General features: G+C 48.5%; 10 protein-coding genes across 10 annotated transcripts; 5 read left to right on the top strand and 5 right to left on the bottom strand.

Annotated features, from left to right (window-relative positions):
* Positions 1-309: 309 nt before the first annotated feature.
* Positions 310-686, top strand: TRV_02901 (uncharacterized protein; the record flags this gene model as incomplete). The annotated part of the gene is made up of 2 exons (XM_003022949.1): positions 310-535; positions 577-686. Coding segments are annotated over 2 exons (336 nt in total), but the record flags the coding sequence as incomplete, so codon positions are not given.
* Positions 687-2210: 1524 nt separating this feature from the next.
* On the bottom strand, positions 2211-3128 carry TRV_02900 (uncharacterized protein; the record flags this gene model as incomplete). Its single annotated transcript, XM_003022948.1, has 3 exons — positions 2211-2311; positions 2415-2772; positions 2880-3128. The coding sequence occupies 3 exons, from the start codon at positions 3126-3128 to the stop codon at positions 2211-2213; spliced, it is 708 nt and encodes a 235-aa protein (XP_003022994.1).
* Positions 3129-3449: 321 nt separating this feature from the next.
* Positions 3450-5371, top strand: TRV_02899 (FHA domain protein; the record flags this gene model as incomplete). Its single annotated transcript, XM_003022947.1, has 2 exons — positions 3450-4678; positions 4750-5371. 2 exons carry the CDS (start codon positions 3450-3452, stop codon positions 5369-5371), a joined length of 1851 nt encoding a protein of 616 aa, XP_003022993.1.
* Positions 5372-6716: 1345 nt separating this feature from the next.
* On the top strand, positions 6717-7997 carry TRV_02898 (uncharacterized protein; the record flags this gene model as incomplete). The annotated part of the gene is made up of 3 exons (XM_003022946.1): positions 6717-6869; positions 6951-7513; positions 7592-7997. 3 exons carry the CDS (start codon positions 6717-6719, stop codon positions 7995-7997), a joined length of 1122 nt encoding a protein of 373 aa, XP_003022992.1.
* A 628-nt stretch (positions 7998-8625) lies between these two features.
* TRV_02897 (uncharacterized protein) lies at positions 8626-9692 on the bottom strand (the record flags this gene model as incomplete). Its single annotated transcript, XM_003022945.1, has 2 exons — positions 8626-9423; positions 9519-9692. The coding sequence occupies 2 exons, from the start codon at positions 9690-9692 to the stop codon at positions 8626-8628; spliced, it is 972 nt and encodes a 323-aa protein (XP_003022991.1).
* A 1362-nt stretch (positions 9693-11054) lies between these two features.
* TRV_02896 (uncharacterized protein) lies at positions 11055-11650 on the bottom strand (the record flags this gene model as incomplete). The annotated part of the gene is made up of 3 exons (XM_003022944.1): positions 11055-11192; positions 11222-11449; positions 11504-11650. The coding sequence occupies 3 exons, from the start codon at positions 11648-11650 to the stop codon at positions 11055-11057; spliced, it is 513 nt and encodes a 170-aa protein (XP_003022990.1).
* Positions 11651-13265: 1615 nt separating this feature from the next.
* TRV_02895 (uncharacterized protein) lies at positions 13266-15470 on the top strand (the record flags this gene model as incomplete). The annotated part of the gene is made up of 5 exons (XM_003022943.1): positions 13266-13268; positions 13382-13862; positions 13970-14029; positions 14081-15354; positions 15381-15470. 5 exons carry the CDS (start codon positions 13266-13268, stop codon positions 15468-15470), a joined length of 1908 nt encoding a protein of 635 aa, XP_003022989.1.
* A 272-nt stretch (positions 15471-15742) lies between these two features.
* TRV_02894 (uncharacterized protein) lies at positions 15743-16386 on the bottom strand (the record flags this gene model as incomplete). The annotated part of the gene is made up of 3 exons (XM_003022942.1): positions 15743-15937; positions 15997-16283; positions 16350-16386. 3 exons carry the CDS (start codon positions 16384-16386, stop codon positions 15743-15745), a joined length of 519 nt encoding a protein of 172 aa, XP_003022988.1.
* A 422-nt stretch (positions 16387-16808) lies between these two features.
* Positions 16809-18980, top strand: TRV_02893 (uncharacterized protein; the record flags this gene model as incomplete). Its single annotated transcript, XM_003022941.1, has 1 exon — positions 16809-18980. One exon carries the CDS (start codon positions 16809-16811, stop codon positions 18978-18980), a length of 2172 nt encoding a protein of 723 aa, XP_003022987.1.
* Positions 18981-19416: 436 nt separating this feature from the next.
* Positions 19417-20147, bottom strand: TRV_02892 (uncharacterized protein; the record flags this gene model as incomplete). Its single annotated transcript, XM_003022940.1, has 3 exons — positions 19417-19806; positions 19870-20042; positions 20138-20147. The coding sequence occupies 3 exons, from the start codon at positions 20145-20147 to the stop codon at positions 19417-19419; spliced, it is 573 nt and encodes a 190-aa protein (XP_003022986.1).
* Between the last annotated feature and the right edge of the window lie 381 nt (positions 20148-20528).

The raw sequence follows: 20528 nt of genomic DNA, 5'->3' as shown, positions 1-20528 counted from the left end.
CCTCTTCCTCGGTTTTTCTTATTTTCCTCGTCCTGCGTTCGAGACGAAGCAGCTCGGCAGGTTGGACGAAGAGCGTACGGAGTCTCCAGACGCAGGGACAGCGAGGGCTCGATTGGCTATGGCGAGGACGACGGCGACGCAGCAGACGAGGTCATCCCCAGGCAGAGCAGAAGATGGCGACGGCGATGGCAACTGGGATAAATAGCGAAGGCGAAGACGAAGAAGCAAAACAGATCTTGTGATGCTGAAAGCCACAGGCGAAGGGGACGAAGCCGGTGTTTTGTCTCTGCTGCTGCTGCGGCGGTGCAGTCCTCGCTGGGCAGGCTCTCTTCTATACAATCAGCCTCTTCTTACGGAGTACTCTTCTTCTTCCTCTTCTTTATTATTATTGTTTCTTCCTGTCCTGCTCGAATATCTTCGACTTTTCTTCTCCTCTCCAGCGTGTTCCTCTATTTCTGTGGCTGGGAAATGTATCAGAAATACCGGGATGTTACGTGGTTTACTCTTCGGGATGTGGTAACAATGGTAATTACAGGTAAGGTTCGACGACGAAGCTATATAAAAACGAATATATAGACCGACGAAGAGAAGAGAAGAGAACGAATAAACGACAGCGACGAAGAAGAGAAGAGATAGTCATGGAGGATGAAAAGTCGATCTACGAGATGCAAGCAACCAAGAGATGACAGCTCCCACGCTTCCACACTTTCACTTCCACGCTCTTTCGGGCTTGCTCTAGTTTTAACCATGCGCCGTAGATCAGCATCACTCGCTGCAAGTAAGTCAGTAGTAGTTAGTATCGAGTGAGTCGGTGTCAGTTTAAGTCAAGCCGAAGCTCTTGTCTCGCCAATGCCCTTGTAGAGATATGGCAGGCAGTTTTACCTTCTTCTTCATTGGAGGGAGCTCCGTGGCCGTCTCCTTGCTCGGGCTCAGATATCTTCGACAGCTCATACTCTGTAGTGCAGGTATCATGACTTGACGGGCCCAGGTGTCGATATAACCCCATACTCTGTGCTCTGTTCAAAAGTTGGAAAGTTTCGAGATCCCCTGATGCTTGTCTGGAGCAAATCTGATGGGAAACGGCCGATTTAAGCATATTATCGATCATGCAGCTGGACGGCCAAGATGCATCTCTCTCTTTGCTCTCTTGCAGCGCTCGTCATGGCAGACCAATCGTAGGCCTGGTCGATGCAAAAGGTCTGCAGGGTGGCGCTGGCCGGGATGAGGCACAACAAGCAGCATCGGCAGCATATGAAGAACGCCGAGGGTCAGCGTGAGTTGGTCAGATGATTCTGATGGCGTATGCCCTGGCCGCGTTCGCATACCTCATGCATAACGATATAGACATACAGGCATAACATGCAGAGACGTTGTGTCGGGTCGGTTAGTTGCACGTTGAGTTGATGTTGGCAGACGTTGGATGTTTGATAGATATGCAACTATAGCAGCAGGTCGTATAGTTATTGCTTTAAAAAGTAGATATATCGTATCTCGATCCTGGCCGGGAGAGCGCCTTATTTCAATAACCTTCTTCTTGGTCCCTTGAATCCCACCGAGGACGAGATCTCCCTCTCATAAGCCACCGATTAAATTCTCCGTACCTGCGTCCTGGTCCGGTCCCTCTGCCCTGGGTGTCAGATTCATTTTATTTCTTCTCTCAATCTCCCCTTTCCTGTTTGCTCTTCCTTCCAACATGAGGGTTATACGGATGTTTCCAGCAAGGCCCATAAGGCTGAAACAGCCCCCTATCCGACAGCAACGACCTGTTTTTACATATATGCTCAAAACAGTCGACTGGCCCGAGATGGTCGTCTCTCACCGCATGCTCTCACAGAGCACGCACAATGTGAAAAAGAAACGAGCAATACTGGTCGATATGATCGCCCTGGATATGTGTTCCGTAGGGAGATCCGCGTAGGAGTGCAACTGGAGCAAGGCTGGCGGGCTCTTTGTCTGTCTCGGCCTGTCCTTCCGTCTCGTTCACAGTTTCTTGCTGTACTCCGTAACTATAGATTGTATATAACTAGTAGCTTCGGGGTGCTCCGGGCTACGGGCGGACGAACGACTGAGGATAGTCCTTTTTGACAGCCCGAGTCAGCCAGGCCAGGGTAGCTCGAAAGGGCATCATCATCATTGGCATTTCAGCTGAGCGGACACTGATGTGCAGCGATATGCACACCCGATGCACCGCAGGACAGCGATTATTTGAGTTAGTTGTTCCTCCGGCTGCCACCAAACTGTATCTCCAGGCGTTCTCGAGCGTCGGTGCCGGCTTTGATGGTCATACATACTCCGTCGCTACTCCGTCGAGCTGATAGTTTTGTAGATTTCAGTACTCAACACTGGCCCCCGTCCAATAGCCAGGTGCTCCGTACATCGGCCACGGCTGCATCGCCTCCATATCTCCATCGTACATCCATCAGCCTGTCGTCCTCGTAATAATGCAGCGAAGATCAAAGAGCTGAAAAAGCAATACCTGATTCCATCACCCCCCCGAGAGGCCCACCGTCTGGGAGAAGAGCAATTGGGCATCTCATGCTCAGTTGGAGGAAGTCTGCGCCTTTTTTTGGGGGGGCCTGCCTCTTCCTTTTTTGCTCTCTGGGCCAGGAGTTGTTTAAGGTAGCCTTCCTTACCCCCGGCTTTGTAGTTCTTTCTTCCGCTCGCTCCTTGCTGTGCTGCTGGATAGCCACCCCCTGGACAAACCTGAAACTTGAAACCCAAGTACGAAGAGCTAGCAGCGGTCACAGACACTGTTGTTGCGGTCTCTTCCAACTAGTCCGTCAGCCTCTCAAGGGAAAATAATTAATAGCAAGCAAGGGCACACGGGACCTCCTCCTTGCGCCGTTAGCCTCGAGTTTAGTCGTTCTGATGCAGCTAACTAGCGGCTGGGAGGTGCTTTTTTGGTCGTGCCACCAGCGGCGGCGTAGTTGGGCGTAGGTAGCAGGAAAGTCTTGTTGACGGACGGCTTGGAGGCGAAGTCGATATCGCTTCTTCTCGTCTTTCTCATCTTCTTCGTCTTCTTCTTCTTTTTCTTCCAGTCTTCGTCCTGTCGTCTTCATCTTTGCCGCTTGTCTCCCCGTTGCATGTCGTCCCTCCACCACGGCCAGGCTATACAACAGCCCATCCATCCTGAACAAACACGATAGATCATAACAAGCAAGCAAGCAAGCCGCAAGCTATATATCTAGACGGCCTGACGGTAGACTGGCCGGCACCGGCTCCGCTTGATATATATAACGAATATAATATATCCTCTAGTTATATTTTATATCGGCATCAACGGGCAGCACCCCTTGGGCATCTTATATTTGCCTCTTCTTCCTCACCTCCTTGTCCCAGGCAGCGTCCAACGGGTAAGCATGGCATCGTCCCTAGGCACAGAAAGCTGACTGTCAGTCCGTGAGTCCTCTGTCGTCGCTGACCAGCTGCTACTGACCTCCAGTCCATCCATGACCACCACCGCGCCGCCGGCCTGCCCGTCGACCTCCACGCCGTCGTTTGGAAGCAGACTGCGCCGTCTGAGCCAGCGACGGCCGCAGACACACGCCCCCAGCACCGTCCCGGGCCCTTCAGCGTCCAGCAACCACCGTTCGTATCGCAAGCGGCTTAGCTGGGTCGTCGGCCGGGGCTCTTCGCATCTTCCTGCAGCCCCAGAAGGAGAGGAGGACGGCGCACCACACCATCACCACGACGACCAACACCAACACCTCAACCTCACCGACGTCGACCACGACCACGACCACGACCGTAATAACAGCCACAGCAACGGCCAGTCGCAAGAAAACTCCGACCTGCTGCACGCGGAGCTCGACCGCAGTGCCTCGGCAGAGCTCGAGTCCTCGTCGCAGCGGTACAGCGTCTTCAGTCGCTCCGACGCTGAGAGCAGCGAGTCCTCGACGTCGGAGGACGGGCCAGAGCAGCTCGCGGACGCTGGCTTACGGTCTCGCAGACAGCAGACCTCTGCCTCGCAGGATACCACAAGCTACACCATGGCCCAGGCCCTGAACATGGCCTCCGTCGCTGTCGGCGCGGCCGCTTCTTCGCCCGTCTCTCCCACAGCTGCCGTCGCCGCTGCAGAGACTGGCAGAGCTCCAGGCCAGCCGACTGCTTCTACGGCCCATCCTACGTCCCAGAACGGTCTCTCTTCGCCGGCAGCAGGAGAGTCAACAGAGATGTCTACGCCTGAAGCAAACTCGCCCGGCCAGCAGCAGCACCAGGAGCAGCAGTCCATCATCCGCTTCTTCGCCTATCAAGACCCCCACCAGAACTCCCGGCCCTCCCTCCCCTTCGCTCCCATGACACGGACCATCACAGACGAATCCACGATTATTAAAGTAGGTCGGTACTCCGAGCGTGAAGGCATACCCCCTGAAGGTGCCGCGGGGTCATCCTCGGCCCCTGTTGGTTTCAAGTCCAAGGTTGTCAGCCGAAAACACTGCGAGTTCTCCTTCATCGGCGGCCAGTGGCACATCAAGGATGTTGGGAGCTCCTCAGGCACATTTCTCAACCACATGCGTCTCAGCCAGCCTAATGTGCCATCGAGACAGTACGCCGTGCGGGATGGCGATATTGTACAGCTAGGGATTGATTTTAGAGGCGGCGAAGAGCTCATTTTTAGATGCGTGCGCATTCGTATAGAGTGCAACCGGATGTGGCAGCAGAGAGCGAACCAGTTTAAGTATGTTGTTCATTCCTCATCTTCATCTGTTTTCTTGGTGGAGGAGTGAAACTTGCTAACAAGACGTATAGTAAAAACACCGAAGCTCTTATAACCAATCTTGGAAAGGGCTCTATGGATGCTACAGACTATGAAGGTTGCAGGGAATGCTCCATATGTCTCGGATCTGTCTTGGTGAGTTTACCTGTTTATATTTGGCCTTTTTTTATACCTACATTCCATCTAACCAGTTTACAGCGTCCATACCAATGCCTGTTCATGGCTGCCTGTGCTCATGTCTGGCACTACAAATGCATCCGCCGGCTGATACATTCCCCTGAATACCCCATGTTCCAATGTCCAAACTGTCGGGCGTACACCGATTTAAACGCTGAAGTAGACGACTCAAACGACCCATACGAAGATAAAATCCATCCTTCCCCTAATACACAGCAGCAACAGCAACAACCTCAACAACCTCAACAACCTCAACCACCGCAACCGCAACCGCAACCGCAACATCTCCCGCCTCAGGCCCCCGAAAACAACACATCCGATACCAACACTTCTAGAACACATACCGCCAACAACTCAAATTCAGCTCCACCTATTATCTATACCCACACAGAAACAGACGGAACCCTTGCTACTGCTACTGGAAACATGACCCTAGAGTCTGACCCTGAACCGGAACCGGAACCTGAACACGAGTAATCAGACGGTCCGGACGGTCCGGACGGAGAAGTCTTTCATCCGGCTGTAGAGGCGCCATCAGTCTCTCATGCAAACGACGTCCACCGCAGCCAGAACATCGACATATTATCTCCGAATTCAACTAGCAGAGCAGGCATGGGTAGAAGAAGGGTACCAGACAGAGCAAACCGAGACACCATATATGTCGAAGATCCCCTAACACCACGAAACGATACAGGACTCCTCGCCCTCGACGGCCGTGCCGGGCGGCTCTAACCCCGCGCTTTCCTTCAGCCTTTCTCTTTTTTGCATTATCCATCTCTTTGTTTGGTCGGCATCTGTCCATCTATACCTGTTGCACGATTTTGTCTTCTACTATCTTATCAACTTCCTACTTATTCCCCCCCATCGGCGTTTTGAGCGACTTCTTACACCATGATATCTTCGCTATCAACTCCCATTCTTTGCTCACTTCTCCTTTGTCCTTTGTCTGCTTCTCGTGTCCATACTATCCTTCTTTTGATTCCCCGCCGCAGCTCAAAAGATTCCCTGCGATTACATCATGTCATATCTTTATTATTGCTTTTTTCTTCTGTCTCTCTTCACTATTCTTGGATAAAATACATAACTCTGGAGTAAGCCAAATCACCAATGAACTGCTCTCAAGGGGGTGATGTTTTTATACATGCCCTGCAGCAAGGAACGGGCCCCCTCGTACTCTCTTAACTCTCGAACGTCGCCAGCGTCAACGTAATTGCTTCCCCATAGCTGCTAACCTACTTACTACTAGCCGGCTGGTGATTTGGCTACTGCTCGACTATCTAGACATGGCCCATCAAGGCCCACCTGAAACAGCCCCTAAGGCAGCCCTTGGACCCGTCCCCCACATGGAACCGCGCAGTCAAAGGATGAAGCCGAGACAGGGGAGAGTCCCTTTATATATATTTATTTATTTCGACCAGCCCCAGCAGTAACTAGTTATCCTCTTCCGCTGGTCGAGTCCGAGTCCTGTCATACTATCTCGTTTCTTTTTGGCTTGCATCCCTCGGCCAGGCTTGGAGTCAGGGGCTGAGCGCAGAGAAGGCCATCCTAGCAGCGAAGTAGTGACTTCGCTCCTCCGCCCGTCTTGCCCGTCCGTCGGAGTATCGCCTATCTCTGCAGAGAAAGCCATCCATCAATCATGCCGATAGAGACCGTAGCCAGCTCCGCCCAGGAGTCCGGCGCCAGGCACCATGACCGACGGCCTACCTATCCCTTCAGGCTGTCCCATCGCACCAAACCGCGGAGGTACCGACCATAGTTACCATCAACCCCCTTTTTGCTTTCCCCTAGACAACCCAGTTTCAATGCATAGATATCTGAATGAATGGAATGCAGATGGCCGCTGGTTCTCCGGTTCATCAAGGGCGCCATCCACGGAGCCATCCTGCTGCCTGTGCTCGGCCATGCCATTTTCACCGTCATAGTTGTCATACTCGACAAGCATGTATTCGATACCGTGGGCGTTCCACCGACGATCGTACGTCGAGATCGATGCCTCGCTTTTGCTTCTGCTTGCTTCTTCCCTGCAGCCAGCCTGGATGCTAATCACTCGACCTAGATCCCTTCGCTGTCCATCGTCGTCGGTCTCATCCTCGTCTTCCGCAACCAGACCTCCTACAATCGCTTCTGGGACGGCCGCAACTGTCTGACGACCATCACCACCGCGCTTCGTAACCTCACCCGAACGATCCTGGTTTCTTCTCGCAACCCCAATGGCCCGCTCTCAGACGCTGAGAAGCAGGATATCGAGCGGACTATCCGTCTGCTTATCGCCTTTCCGTATGCCGTCAAGTGCTATCTGCGCGCGGAATGGAGCACCGAATGGGGCGCCGTCTCCAATCCTAACATGATTGCAGACGTCGTTCGTCGACAGGAAGCCGGCGGCCCCAAGCAGGAGTTCCTTAGCCTGCTGCCTGCTGGATTCCAGGCTCACGAGGCCGACGGCCTGGGCCTGCCGCTGCAATTAACCTTCCCTATCGATGCGTTCATCCAACGAGGCGCCGACAGAGGCTGGTATGATCCCCCTATGGCCAACCAGATGGGCAACCAGGTCAGCGCCATGATCGATGCATACGGGAAGATGGAAACGATCAAATTGACTCCCATCCCCGTTGCTCACTTGTAAGTTTTCTTTTAGCCATTCTCTATCTCCACCTGCGCGGAAGTAATACCCCAAAACTCCTAACTCGGATTTATTAGGATTCACCAAAAGCAAGTCCTGGCCTTGTTCGGCTGTGTGCTTCCATTTGCAATGGTAGATGATATGGGCTGGTGGGCTGTACCCATTGTCTGTCTCGTCATCTTTACTCTTTACGGTATCGAAGGCATTGGTTCTCAGCTTGAAGATCCCTTTGGCTACGACAAGAACGACATCAAGATGGATGCCATTGTCGAAGATGAAAGGGTCGAAATCGAAGCTATTCTCAACGAATGGAAGAAGTTGAATGACTTGCCTGTCGACGGCGACGATTCAGCTACCAACGGTGCCAGAAATGGTGTCCGTAACGGTACTAGCAACGGCACTCGCAATGGAACTCATAACGGTACCCACAACGGGGTCACCAATGGAAATGTTGCTCCTCGAGAAATGTTTATCAGATCTTAGCTTTTTAGCGTTGTTGCGCCTCTTGGTTTGCTTTCTGCTCCTTAAGCATGCCTCTCTCGTTTTAATATACCCGTGGCTTTAGACTATCTTTCATCTTGAGGAACTTCCCCTGCTTTCTCCCTCTCTCTTACATCTGTCAGTGCCTCAGACTCAGTTGGTGGTTAGTTTGTCGTTGCTCTTCGCCCTCTGCTTTTATATCTTTCATTCGTTTTTCTGTACACAACTTTGTTTTACAAGGCAACCTCGATATCCTTCTAAGGATCTGAACAGCTACTATAACAATTAGGTTCTCAGAGTCTTGCTTATGCCTTCCAGTCCAACCCGCATACGCGAGATATCCAGGTATATTCATGAAAAAAAACAGTAAAAAACAGAATGATGAATAATATCTATATAGAGAGACAAACAAGATGAAACAGCGTCATGGTATCGTACAAGCTGACTACCAGGCAGCCCCTTGAAAAAAATAAAAGAAAGAAAGAAATGTGGAACAATACGTTCCCAGGTCCAATCTAACTTAAAACCAAAGAAAAAGAGGGGGCCGATCTGTTAGAGCAACAGACCGTACAACTTGTGGAAATTTTGGAGACGACATGTCAGTGTAGCAATGACGAAATACGCATATAGACTACTTATTAGGCGAGCGTGCTGCCTTGCTTCTAATTGCGCGCGGCATGATGTCTTCACCCACTTGTATTGCATGGCCAAATAAATCAACATCCGGGCGTGTCTGATATGATTGCCAGGACTCCAAAGTATCACCACTATCAGTTGATGGTGAGTATGAGGGTGATCTCTGTCGTTGCGCCTCCATCATTGCGTGTCTTGACCGAGTAATTCGACCGGAGTAGGCAATACAAGGCTTATTTTCAGTTTCACTTTTGGAGTTGTCTGCCTTATTTCGTTGGAATTTTGGCTTAGAAGGACCGTCGTCGATTAACTCGCCTACTACCTGAGAGCACAAGGTTTTCATCGACTGGTGTTCTGTGGCCTTCTTGGACTCGTTCTTTTCCTGTTCCTCTCTTTTGAGAAACGCTTCGTGCCGTGCTCTACACTTTTTTCTGCCTTCTGACAATAAGGGGAATTTGACCCCTTTTACTGGACCTGGGCGCGATTCAGTTTTCGGTTTTCCGTGGCCACATATCCGAAGGATATCACATCTCAGTCTCCAAATAGCATCAGGTATCCAGTTCTGGTAGTAGGCATACATCCGTCCGTCAACGGTTTTTAGATTCATTGAATTCCAAAATGCGTGTGCTCGTTGGATATTTTCAAGTGTTCTTAGTTCTACATTCCCGAGCTGGACAAGCCATATGTGCATAAGAAGCATCATTCGTGGAAGTTGGAATTTATATCGGACCACGTTGTCCGGGTGAAGCCCGCTAGGTAAGTTGCTGAAACAGTTGTCAAAACAGATATCGGGGAACTGTATGTATCAATGTATTGTGAGCATAAAATGTCGAAGCATTTCATTTATAAACTGCCAAAAGAACCAGCGGGGGAAACGACATAGATACTCACGTAAAAAGCTGGATTCCCCTCCTCGTCAAATCTCGCGGGGCCAAAAACAGACATTTCACAGCTACTAATTTCGCCTATCGAATTGAATATTAGAGGCTGATCTAGTGCAGCCTCATCCAGCTCCTCTATAGCATCCTTCAACCATTGTAGATGTGAAGCCCCGGCCGCTGCCATATTTTGGTAGGAACCTCCACTAGCTTTCCGTTTCCGTGGCAATGGGCCTGGGTGGAAGCGTAAGGCTGTGGCCCTGAAAATGACAGCTAGCGCACGCGATTTCAATAATCTCCTGTTTGCAAGTTCTAGGGGTTATTGACTCGGAGTGACAAAACGGGGGCAGTCTGCAGATAATATCGTTGGCTTATGAGGATCCCAAGCCAAATATGCCGTGCGGTACACCTTGGTAATGGAATAAAATACCAATCTGTGGCTGGAAACAAACGCGTGTGTGTGACATATATAGTGGCCGCGAAAAATTAGCCCGCTTAGACAGCAGTTAGTGTTGTATAGAACAACACCACGATGACACTTTCTAAACTGGGACGTTTTTTTATCGGAAGTTACAACCGCGGACTAGTTGCATCCTTGTCAGGAAGGTATAAATATAGAATGCAGTAACAAAGGGCATAAAATTCACAGGGGCGCTTCGACTTCAGCCAACACATCTTCAACTATGCTTTCTGGAGTTGCAGATAATAGAATCTTCTCGACAGCATTGATATCACTGCCATACATCATACTGCGGTCTTCCTGAGGCTTTACAACGGTGATACGGTGGCGGTAAATCTTCTTCGCTGCCAAAGCCACAAGGGAAGGCGGGACGTAGTCAACACCATGTAGCGACGCCAGGCATCTATCTAAATTGTGAGCATCCAGGAAAGACTAGGGTAGAATTTCAATTGTCGTACTTGACTATCTTGTGAAACTGGCGTGTAGCTGGGGCTGTTATTCCGCAGAATACGGCTCGATTGAAGCGAAGAAAGTTGATAATATTTTCAGTATAGCAGTATACCTCAGTAGATACTGTCACGCTCGGAATTAAGCCCCTTAAATAATCGATGTCCTATAACGAAAGGGAGTTAGCTTAGCATGGCTTCTCAACCTCTATGGTCGTTGTTAACGGACCTCTTCTGAAATTACCGCGGCTTTTTCAGTCAGCTTCCCCGTGTAGGATGAGTTCCAAGCAGTGGGAGATGGAGAGCCTCTTTCGTCAACTAGGGAACTACCGTCACCTTCCAGGTTTACAAGGCCAACGGATGGATCATGATAGTGAGAGATAGATATATGTTCATTCTTAGGTACTGTGTGAGCAGTATCCTATCGTTTCAAAAAAAAAAAAAAGGGAGTAACATACTAAGTGGTTGTTTAACCGGGAAGATAGCTGTCGTGTCCCAGAAGAAAGAATGGGTATAAAGATAAAATTGTTGGGAACATTATATGTAGCGGTTTTGGTACGAATTCTCCGGGTGCGTAGCATCTAGGATGTCATTTATAATTAACCTTGAACGATAATAACAACGTATCTAAAAAGAGGAAATATTATACCTCCAGTGTCTGTATTTGTACACTCTGGGAGATGTGGTCATAATTTTTGGCAATAATAACGTTGACTGTTTCATTTCTGTCATGACCCCTTGTAGAAACATCGGTGTAGTTGCTCTGGGAAGCTCCATTGGTCTATATTAAGGCTAAATTAGTCAACCAACTGGCCCCAAAAGTAACGGCATTAAAATTGAGATGAAAAAGGGTATGTCTTCAGGGTGGGGATAGAATTTATCATATCGTAATCTTGCCTTTAAAATATTTTCTTCCCTTTGAAGGAGTTCGGATGGTCGTCGTCGACGTTCTATTATGGTAGTATTGAACTCTTCAAGAGAAGTGTCGGCAGTGCAGTCAATAACAGCATAAGACAGACCAAATATTTCTCGACAAATCTATTACTCTCGGTAAGAATGTCTATCGCACGCCACACGATATAGATCACGTACTAATATTAATTCTTTGACAAGGTCATCCAACGTGTTGGATGGGGTATCAATCAAGCAACTCTCTTTGGCGATTAAGCAAAGTAAAATAGCAAATTCAAGATCCGTAAGGTCCTCTATCTTCTTAACTATATCGGCACAGGTATCCATTTTGCCCAGAAAGTGAATTCATTCTTCAGAGAACAACATCGGGATGAATACTTAAGTAAACAAATTAGCTTGCTGGTTTGGCCTTCCTTGACGGACGTCGGTTTACACAATCTGGCACGTGATAATATGAACATGATTTGTAATAAACAATAAACTCCCGGTGGGTCCCGTCCATTCTTACAAGGGAAGCCACGTGGCTGGAATAAACATATTCCCACCCGTGGAGCTTGGACCGGGCCACCTTGGCAGGAAAGTCTCGGTTCAATAATCTCATGGGCCTGTTTAGCCAGGTTTAAGGTATTAAGATTCTTTCTAGTATGTTTTAGAGGTAAGTAACTCGTCTATTGGGATATTCCGCATCATAGTCCTGGAGTATGGTGGAAGTTATATAGATCACGACAAGCAAGTGGATTTTCGGATGGCCTGGGCAACACTCCTCTTCCGCGAGATTGACTTCATCCATATTGGTATAGTTCACCTACAATGTTGAGGTTTAACTTGGTGATAGAGTGCTTTGCTCATAGCCAGGCTCTGGGTGCTTAGCCATGTAAGGAATGAAGAACCCGGATATTTCTAGCGTATCATTGACTTCAAGGTATTTTATTTTATTTTATTTTATTTTATTTTTGGAAAGATGTGGATGTCGTCGATCTCCAACAGAGACGCATCATTGACCATAGCTCCAAGCCGAGCACCGATATCAGAAGTAGCATTTCTGGCGAACTTGAAAAGCCAGTATCGTGAGAAAGTATGCTACGTGAACTGCTCGCTCAAGTGACCCAAAATTTTATGAAGTATTCCCACTATAGCGTTAAGCATGTTGAATATACCTGTTTGTATGTGTCGGTACGTTATATAGTAAGCGATATCGATTAAATTATATTTCCGGCCTTGTAGGCGAGCGTTGACGAGGGAGTTGAAGTGAAACTTGTGAGAAGTAGTGAGGAGTAGTGTATTTTATAACGTAAGCGATACCATAGGTAACTGCTATTAATTACCACTAGTAAAATAAATCACGTCCTCTCGTTTCGACGTCGAACGTACTCTGTAGGGAGACAAAACATCTGTCAAGCGCGGAGATCAGCTCGGACGCTTGAAACAGAAAGCTCCTGTTGTGCAACTGTTCATCTACTTGGAAGCGTGCTGTCTGGAATCGATAAAGCTATGAATGCAGTTGAAAGATGACGCCACCGAATCCCCTTGCTGACTGGGAAAGAGTTGGAGACCAGTTCTATAGAAAGTCCCGGATCTATGACGCCGTGTTTGATGAAGATGTTGAGCTAGAGAATTATATAGCCGTGGGTGCTCCTTACGGTGGCGCTATAGGTATCCTCACTGTTAATATTCTTAATGAAAACTTATTCTCACCTAATATATAGCTCTCCATCGGGACGAACGAAGGCTGCAACGATACAGAGATGCTCAAACATCGAAGTCTAGCATTGACATCTATTCATGCTCGGGACAACGTATATGTCGAATAAATGTAAGCTGTTATACCATTTCATTAGTTCACGCATTTCTCAAAGTGAACTGACACTTGCGCAGTGGGATCATGGGTCCATCCGTGGCCTGGGATGGTCCGAGGACGAGAGACTGTTGGCCGTCACTGAAGATGGTATGGTCCGTTGCTACTATGGCCTCAGCGGAGACTTTACTCCGTTCTCATTAGGATCCGTGAGTAAATGATGCATCTTTTCTTTTGCTTGCGTCATATTAACTGGTTTCCAGGTAGCGGAGGAGTATGGCGTAGTTGGGTGCCGATTTTGGTCTACTGGGTTTGTTGCTTTGCTATCAAATAACCAACTTGTTGCGGTATCGCACTATGATGAGCCGCGCCCGAAGTTGCTAGCTCAATCTCCAGAAGGAGAGATTAACTCATGGTCATTGATTCCGCCTACGTATACCCTCTCCAGGTCAGTTGAGGTCTTGCTTGCAATAGACAAGTCTATATATGTTGTGGATGCAGCAGACTGTGAGGACCGCATGCTACAAAATGGGCCTTTCAAGCACGTTAGTGTGTCGCCAAATGGACTATTTGTGGCCTTGTTTACTGGGGATGGAAAACTATGGGTCGTCAGCAGCGATTTCCAGAACAAGTTCAGTGAATACGATTCTCATGCTAGAACGCCTCCTGGTTCCGTGACTTGGTGTGGGAACGATGCTGTTGTTCTTGCCTGGGAAGATGAAGTTCACGTGGTTGGGCCAAATGGTGCTTCGGTGAAGTATTACTCCCTATTCGTACCTATTTTACGACCAACTCTAACAAGACGATATATTAAAGGCACTTTTATGATGGTCAAGTCCACATAATCCCAGATATTGACGGAATCAGGATTTTAACAAATGATGTGTGCGAGTTTTTGCATAAAGTACCGGGTGGGTTTTCAAAGTTACTCTAGTTTATCTAAGTATACTAACATGAATCAGATGCCACGGAGGAAGTCTTCCGGCTTGGGTCAAGTGCGCCAGCTTCGGTTTTACTTGATTCTGTTGAGCAGCTTGAGAAGAAATCGTCCGCCGCGGACGAAAATATCCAGAGAATCCGTGCTAACCTTGTCGAGGCTGTGGATACGTGCGTACGCGCTGCCGGGTACGAGTTTAACACTTATTGGCAAAAGCAGTTACTCAAGGCAGCTTCCTTTGGGAAATCCATCCTAGAACTTTACAACAGCGACGAATTCGTCGATATGTGTGAGAAACTCCGGGTCTTAAATGCTGTCCGTGATTATAAGATCGGTCTACCAATTTCGTACGAGCAGTACATGCGGCTTACTCCCGAAAAGCTCATCGAACGCCTGATAAACCGCCGTGAATATCTTCTGGCTATTCGTGTCTCAGAGTATCTACACCTTCCTGCCGACAAGATCTTCGTGCACTGGGCGATTCAGAAAGTCAGATCATCGACTGAAGACGATGACTCAATTTGCCAGATAGTTGTACAGAGACTTCAAGGAAAACAAGGAATATCCTTTGAATCCATTGCTCGATCAGCTCATGAGGAAGGCAGGTCCCATTTGGCAACGCAGCTGCTAAACCATGAACCGCGTGCTGGGAAACAAGTTCCATTGCTTCTCAGTATGGAAGAAGACACTCTTGCACTCGACAAGGCAACTGAGAGCGGAGACACAGACCTTATCCTGTTTGTCCTTCTTCAGCTTAAACGCAAACTGCCTCTAGCTACCTTTTTCCGGACATTAAATAACCGACCGATTGCTTCAGCGTTGGTTGAGGCATCTGCAAGGCATCAAGACGAAGAGCTATTAAAAGATCTGTATTATCAAGATGACAGGGTGATCGATGGGTCGAACATCCATCTCAAAGATGCGCTGAAACAAACGGATCTACACAATAAAACTGACAAGCTGCGGGTTGCCGCAAGGCTGCTATCAGATTCCAAAGACACAGCCGTTCAGGCACAACTCAAATCATTAAATGATGCAGCATACCTCCTAAAAATCCAGGATGGGTTGGATAAAGAACTTGCGGATAATAATGATTTGTTCACGGGTTTGAGTGTTAACGAGACCATCTACAGATTAATTCGTTCTGGATATGGAAAACGAGCCATTAAAATCCAAAACGATTTCAAGGTGCCGGAAAAGACATACTGGTGGTTGCGCTTGAGAGGTCTTGTTGCGAAAAGAGATTGGGGTGAACTAGAGGATTTGGGCAGGACCAGGAAGTCCCCAATCGGATGGGAGGTAAGCTAACTATCCTCTAAAAGCAGATATCCCCCTTGTTTGTTTTAATTGCCGCTCCTTTGTCAAACTTTCTCCGCCTAGAAGCTAACTTCATCACACTGGTAGCCCTTTTATAATGAAATTCTCGGGGCAGGAAATACAAAGCTTGCATCCGTGTTCATCCCCAAGTGCGTTTCGTTGACAGTGTCTGAACGGATCGAGATGTGGATGAAGTGCGGGATGGTGACGAGGGCGGGCGAAGAGGCTCTGAAGGCAAAGGACCTGAAAGCTCTCGAGAACCTTAGAGTCCGCATTACCGGCAATTCTGTGCTAGAAATTGACCGCATGATCAACCAATTAAGGCCAAAGAGATGAAGTATTATTGAGTGCGTGTTGTCGGCTTAGCAAATTAGGTGATGTCTTCGTCGAGCTCGAGTCCAGTCTGTTCCGCTGTCTCCGTTGGGATATGTGTCGAGGCTTGAGGTGCAGGAATCGTTGCCTCGGCCTCCATCTCGTCCATGTCATCAATATCTACATCCTTAGTCTCTTCTTTTACTTTTTCTGGCGCACGGCTTATCTTCTTGTTCAATTCGTCCCATGTTGCCTGCCGTAAGAGCTCAGTTAGATTCCCCTCTATAATATAGCGCTTTTGCCATTTCTCACCTTTCGGGCTTTGACGCCGGAAAACTTGCGAACGCTCTTGGTAACCTTTTTCTCTCGCTTATCAAGGACTACCTCTGCTCGTTCCAAGCCCTTTTCCTGCCGGAGTCGTTGGGCTCTTGATTTTGGTTTTTTGCTCTTCTTTGACACCCCAGAGTTATGCCGGGTTCCAAGGACGGCTGGAACAGAGGTGCTAGTCCTCTCTGCCCGGGGAAGCGAAGTCAATGACTTGTCAATGTTTACAGATGGCGAAACCTCTCGTCTTGCTGCTCGGGAATGTGCTGATTTTGCTATTGGCACTTGTCAGCTGGTGTCTTCATCAATAACAGCAGTTCTTAAGCAGTAAAATCACCCACATCTTCCATTGGACTTCAATTTAGGTGTTTTCGCCATCCTGGATCTACCTGTTTCTTCGTGGTATAACAAAATAATTCCTTTCAAACCTCCCGTGTTTGAATGTACTAATTCACATTTCTTGTATTATCTCTTACATTATTCTGTTGTGGGGGAGAAATGAAAAGAAAGTAGGAAAAAAAAAAAAAATTCCCGGCTAGGCAGAAAGACCAGTGACGCAACTTTTTAACTAGTTAGTTGAACATTTTCAACGACTTGCGCCTCCAGAGTGACCCCCAAACATCAAGACGTCGCAGAAGACTCTCCGTGCCAACAGCAGCTCACTACCTCACCGACCTGCGGAAAGATGCTTGATGCGAGATCCAGGGCACCGTCTGAGACGTCAAGATATGCCGGCTAGTGACAGTCGCGCCTGCGCATCTCCCTAAGCCCGCCGACCACGCATTCTGTGACATCCAGCTATGAACTCCTACCCGGGTTACCACTACCCTCCCAGACAGCGATCCAGCATACGCGGAAACCACCATGATCCTCCTTCCAGACACGCCGGCGACAGGACTTCCTTAATATATGCTCTTGTTTCTCTGGCGTCCGTCTACTTCCTTCTCTACACCTTTGGTATCTCGCCATACTTTTTTCCTCGGCTGATCTGGAGAATCGTCGTCTACTGGACCCCGTCGCGGCTTGTGGCTGCTTTGGATAAGGACAAAACACAGAAGAGTTCGGCTTCGGACGAGTCTTATACTGGCTACCGGAATTTGTATGAAAAGGGACAGGCAATGCAGAGAATCATCGGTCACACCACAACTTCCATTATCCCGTTGCTTCCGCGGTCAAGAGCGTACACCAGCCTCAGCAGTGTGCTACTGGGGTCCAACGATGTCTATCCTGCGGGGCTTGGGAACTGGGATAATTCCTGCTACCAGAATTCCATAATTCAAGGTCTTGCTTCCCTTCGTTCTTTGCGAGAGTTCCTGGAATTGAACATCCAAAACCTGGGGCACCGCCACCCACTTTCAACACACATTGCTCTGAGAGCGATCATAGACAAGCTTAACGATCCCGAAAATGCTGGCCAGAAGTTGTGGTTACCTGCAGAACTCAAGTCTATGTGCAGCTGGCAGCAACAGGACGCCCAGGAATATTTTTCCATCATCGCAGACCAAGTGGATAAAGAGATTCGCGGAGCATCAAAGGGGATTACCAGTGATGTCGGCCTCAAAACAGTTCGGCAAGATGGTCACCGCGCCGAAATGACTTTACCAAGTCCTCCTTTGACCGAAGATGGTCAGACAACCCCCGATGAGCCAGATACGGATCGGAGCTGTGTACCTTATTGTAGCCCGTTGGAGGGGCTTCTGGCTCAGAGAGTGGGGTGCATGGAATGCGGCTGGACCGATGGCCTCTCACTTATTCCATTTAACTGCCTGACTGTTTCTCTGGGCAAAAAATGGGAATACGATATCAGGGAGTGTCTTGACGATTATACCAGCTTAGAAACCATCGAGGGTGTAGAATGCGCCAAATGTACCTTGCAACGGACACAGGCGCAGCTCGAACAGCTACTAGGCAAAATCGACCCAGTGGAAGAATCACAGGAGGAAACAGACTCGGGCAAACTCAATGAAGCGTTGAGAAGGAATGCCGAATCGAGGTTGAATGCAGTTCTTGAATCACTTGAGAATGAAGATTTTAGCGAAAAGACATTGAAGGAAAAATGCCACATCTCTTCGCGCAATCATGTTGCCTCAACAAAGTCGAAGCAGGCAGTAATTGCAAGGCCACCGAAATCTCTAATTATACATATCAACCGCAGTGTCTTTGACGAAATGACTGGTACGCTAAGGAAGAACTATGCGGATGTGAGGTTTCCAAAATCTTTGGATTTAGATGAATGGTGTTTGGGTACCATGCCAACAAACGGCGATTCCAAGGACGAGGTCGTCGAAACTTGGGGTATAAATCCCTCTGAGTCGATGCTTCCTCGGCCAGAAAGCGAAATCAATAGCTTCGATAGAAGATATGAGCTACGAGCTGTAATCACGCATCATGGACGCCATGAGAACGGCCACTACATTTGTTACCGAAAATATCCTGTGGAGTCGTTCCCTATTGAAGTTCCCCAGCCAGTCATTGAGGCTGATGGGATCAAGGAAAAGAAGGAACACTGGTTCAGGCTGAGTGACGAGGACGTCACCTTGGTTAGCGAGAGCAGTGTTCTCGCTCAAGGAGGTGTGTTCATGCTCTGCTATGAACTGGCAGGGTCGTCGCCTGGAGTTAGTAGGGGTACCTCCCAAGCGGTTCCTAGTAGAGATACCAAGTCCATCAGTGAATCTCAGGTGGCTGAAGACGGGATACCACTTGGAGAAGTACCACGCTGGCCTGGAAGTGCTGCAGAGTCTCGGACAGACGAGACTGACTGGTCTAGAACCAACACCGATTCCATATCATCACACACTTCGAACCTTTCTGAAAACAGCAGCCAGTCTTCGATTGGAAATAATGAGGAGCCGGTCATCAACAACAGGCCACAGAAACTAGCCACGCCTATGAAAACGTCGAACGGGCCAAATATTGGCTCGCATGAGAACCCAAGTGCCTCCTCGGTACCACAGCTGATAAAAGCCCTGTAGTGGATTTGAGACTCAAAAGAAATATGCCGACCTTTCTGGTATATGTCTCTGAAGACTCTCTCTTGTATCTAATGATACCCAGGATCATCATGATAACGGCGTTCGTTGACTCCTTATTTGCTATTTCCTCTTCTTCTGGTGCACTTTCTGGCATGGCGTTTTGCTTGTATAATATGCGCTGTCCTGCATGATCAGGCAAGGAGTAACAGCTAATACCAAGCTGTGTGGCCGGCAGTTTCTATTCGTTCAAAAGCAGTATATAATGTTCTTGGGAGACGACGTTTGATTTCTAGTTACGAATCAAAGACAGCTTACCATCCACAGAATGTGTAACCAAAGTGATACTTCAAGTAAACGTTATCTCCTCACAGCCACCGATCCTTTTTTATACGTAAATGCCTTGTCTCTTCTTAACCAGGTATTGCATAGGTATAGCTCAAAACACGCCAGCCCTCTTCATGACATCCTTGAACTGTTCGATGTTGACACCCGACTGTATCCCATCCCCTCCATTGGCTTCTCGAATCATATCCTTCATCAACTCCTCACTCACGTCCTCCTTCAAACTCTTTGCAACAGCCCTTAGATGAGACATAAGTATAGGCCCCTCCGTCCCATGCGTAAACAGGCTATACGCATGCTCAACCTCCGCGGATACCGAGTCTTCGCTCCGATTATGTAGTTTCAGCGCCGCCACGGACAGGAAATGCTCGTATATCACGAACCCTTCGCCCGCCGGATCTACAGCAGATATAATGGATCTCAATTCGGCGTTGTCTGTTGGCGCAAGGCCCAAGGCTCTGTGGCATCCAAGGCATATCAGTAACTATTTTGAATATGTAGGTAGTGTTTTGTCCCATCGATCGTCTCACATTAACGCCCGACGCACATCCCGGGTCGCAATAACACCCTCTTTCTCCGAAGCATACTCTTCGTTATCGGTTACCGCGAATAGATGAAAAGCTTCTCTGATCTCTGCTTCTTCTTCACTGGTGATATTATTCTCTTTCGCAAGTTTCGAGAGCCGCGGTTTCTTCTCCTTCGGCCCTGCAGACGAGGCTGCTGCACCTCGACGTTTCGAAGGCTGCGGGTCGCATCAGTTAGCCTTCTATTGAAAGTAACATATGTAATACAGTGTAGAGAAGGTGTTGACGTACCATGCTTCATGCCATCTTCATCCGTCTGAAGAGAGTCGCAGTTAGTTGATCCTCAAGCCTCCAAAGCTTGGCCTGGCGTTTTCACGACGTCAACTTTCGGACTCCTTAGGCGCCGTCTCTGGGCCTTGCTTTAACTAACCCACGCGGACTCTTAGGGGCCGACCTTTAACTAAAAGAAAACATATGAGAACGTCTTGGCGGCCTTCTTTAACTGAAAGCCACCGAAGAGACGCGGCCTCTTGCTGCCTGCCTGTCTACTCTCCAGCGGGGCATAAATATCTCTACAAGCCTGATATTTGTCTAGCTAATATCATTTACGCCCGATATCCAGTTCAAGATGGATGTTATCCTATACGTTTATGACCTTTCTAAGGTGACCTAACGTCCCATC

The sequence above is a fragment of the Trichophyton verrucosum genome (genome assembly GCF_000151505.1).
Source record: "Trichophyton verrucosum HKI 0517 chromosome Unknown contig00248_45.r1.exp, whole genome shotgun sequence".
Lineage (NCBI taxonomy): Eukaryota > Fungi > Ascomycota > Eurotiomycetes > Onygenales > Arthrodermataceae > Trichophyton > Trichophyton verrucosum.
Note: the sequence above shows the minus strand (reverse complement) of the source record. Positions and strands in the feature narration are given on the sequence as shown.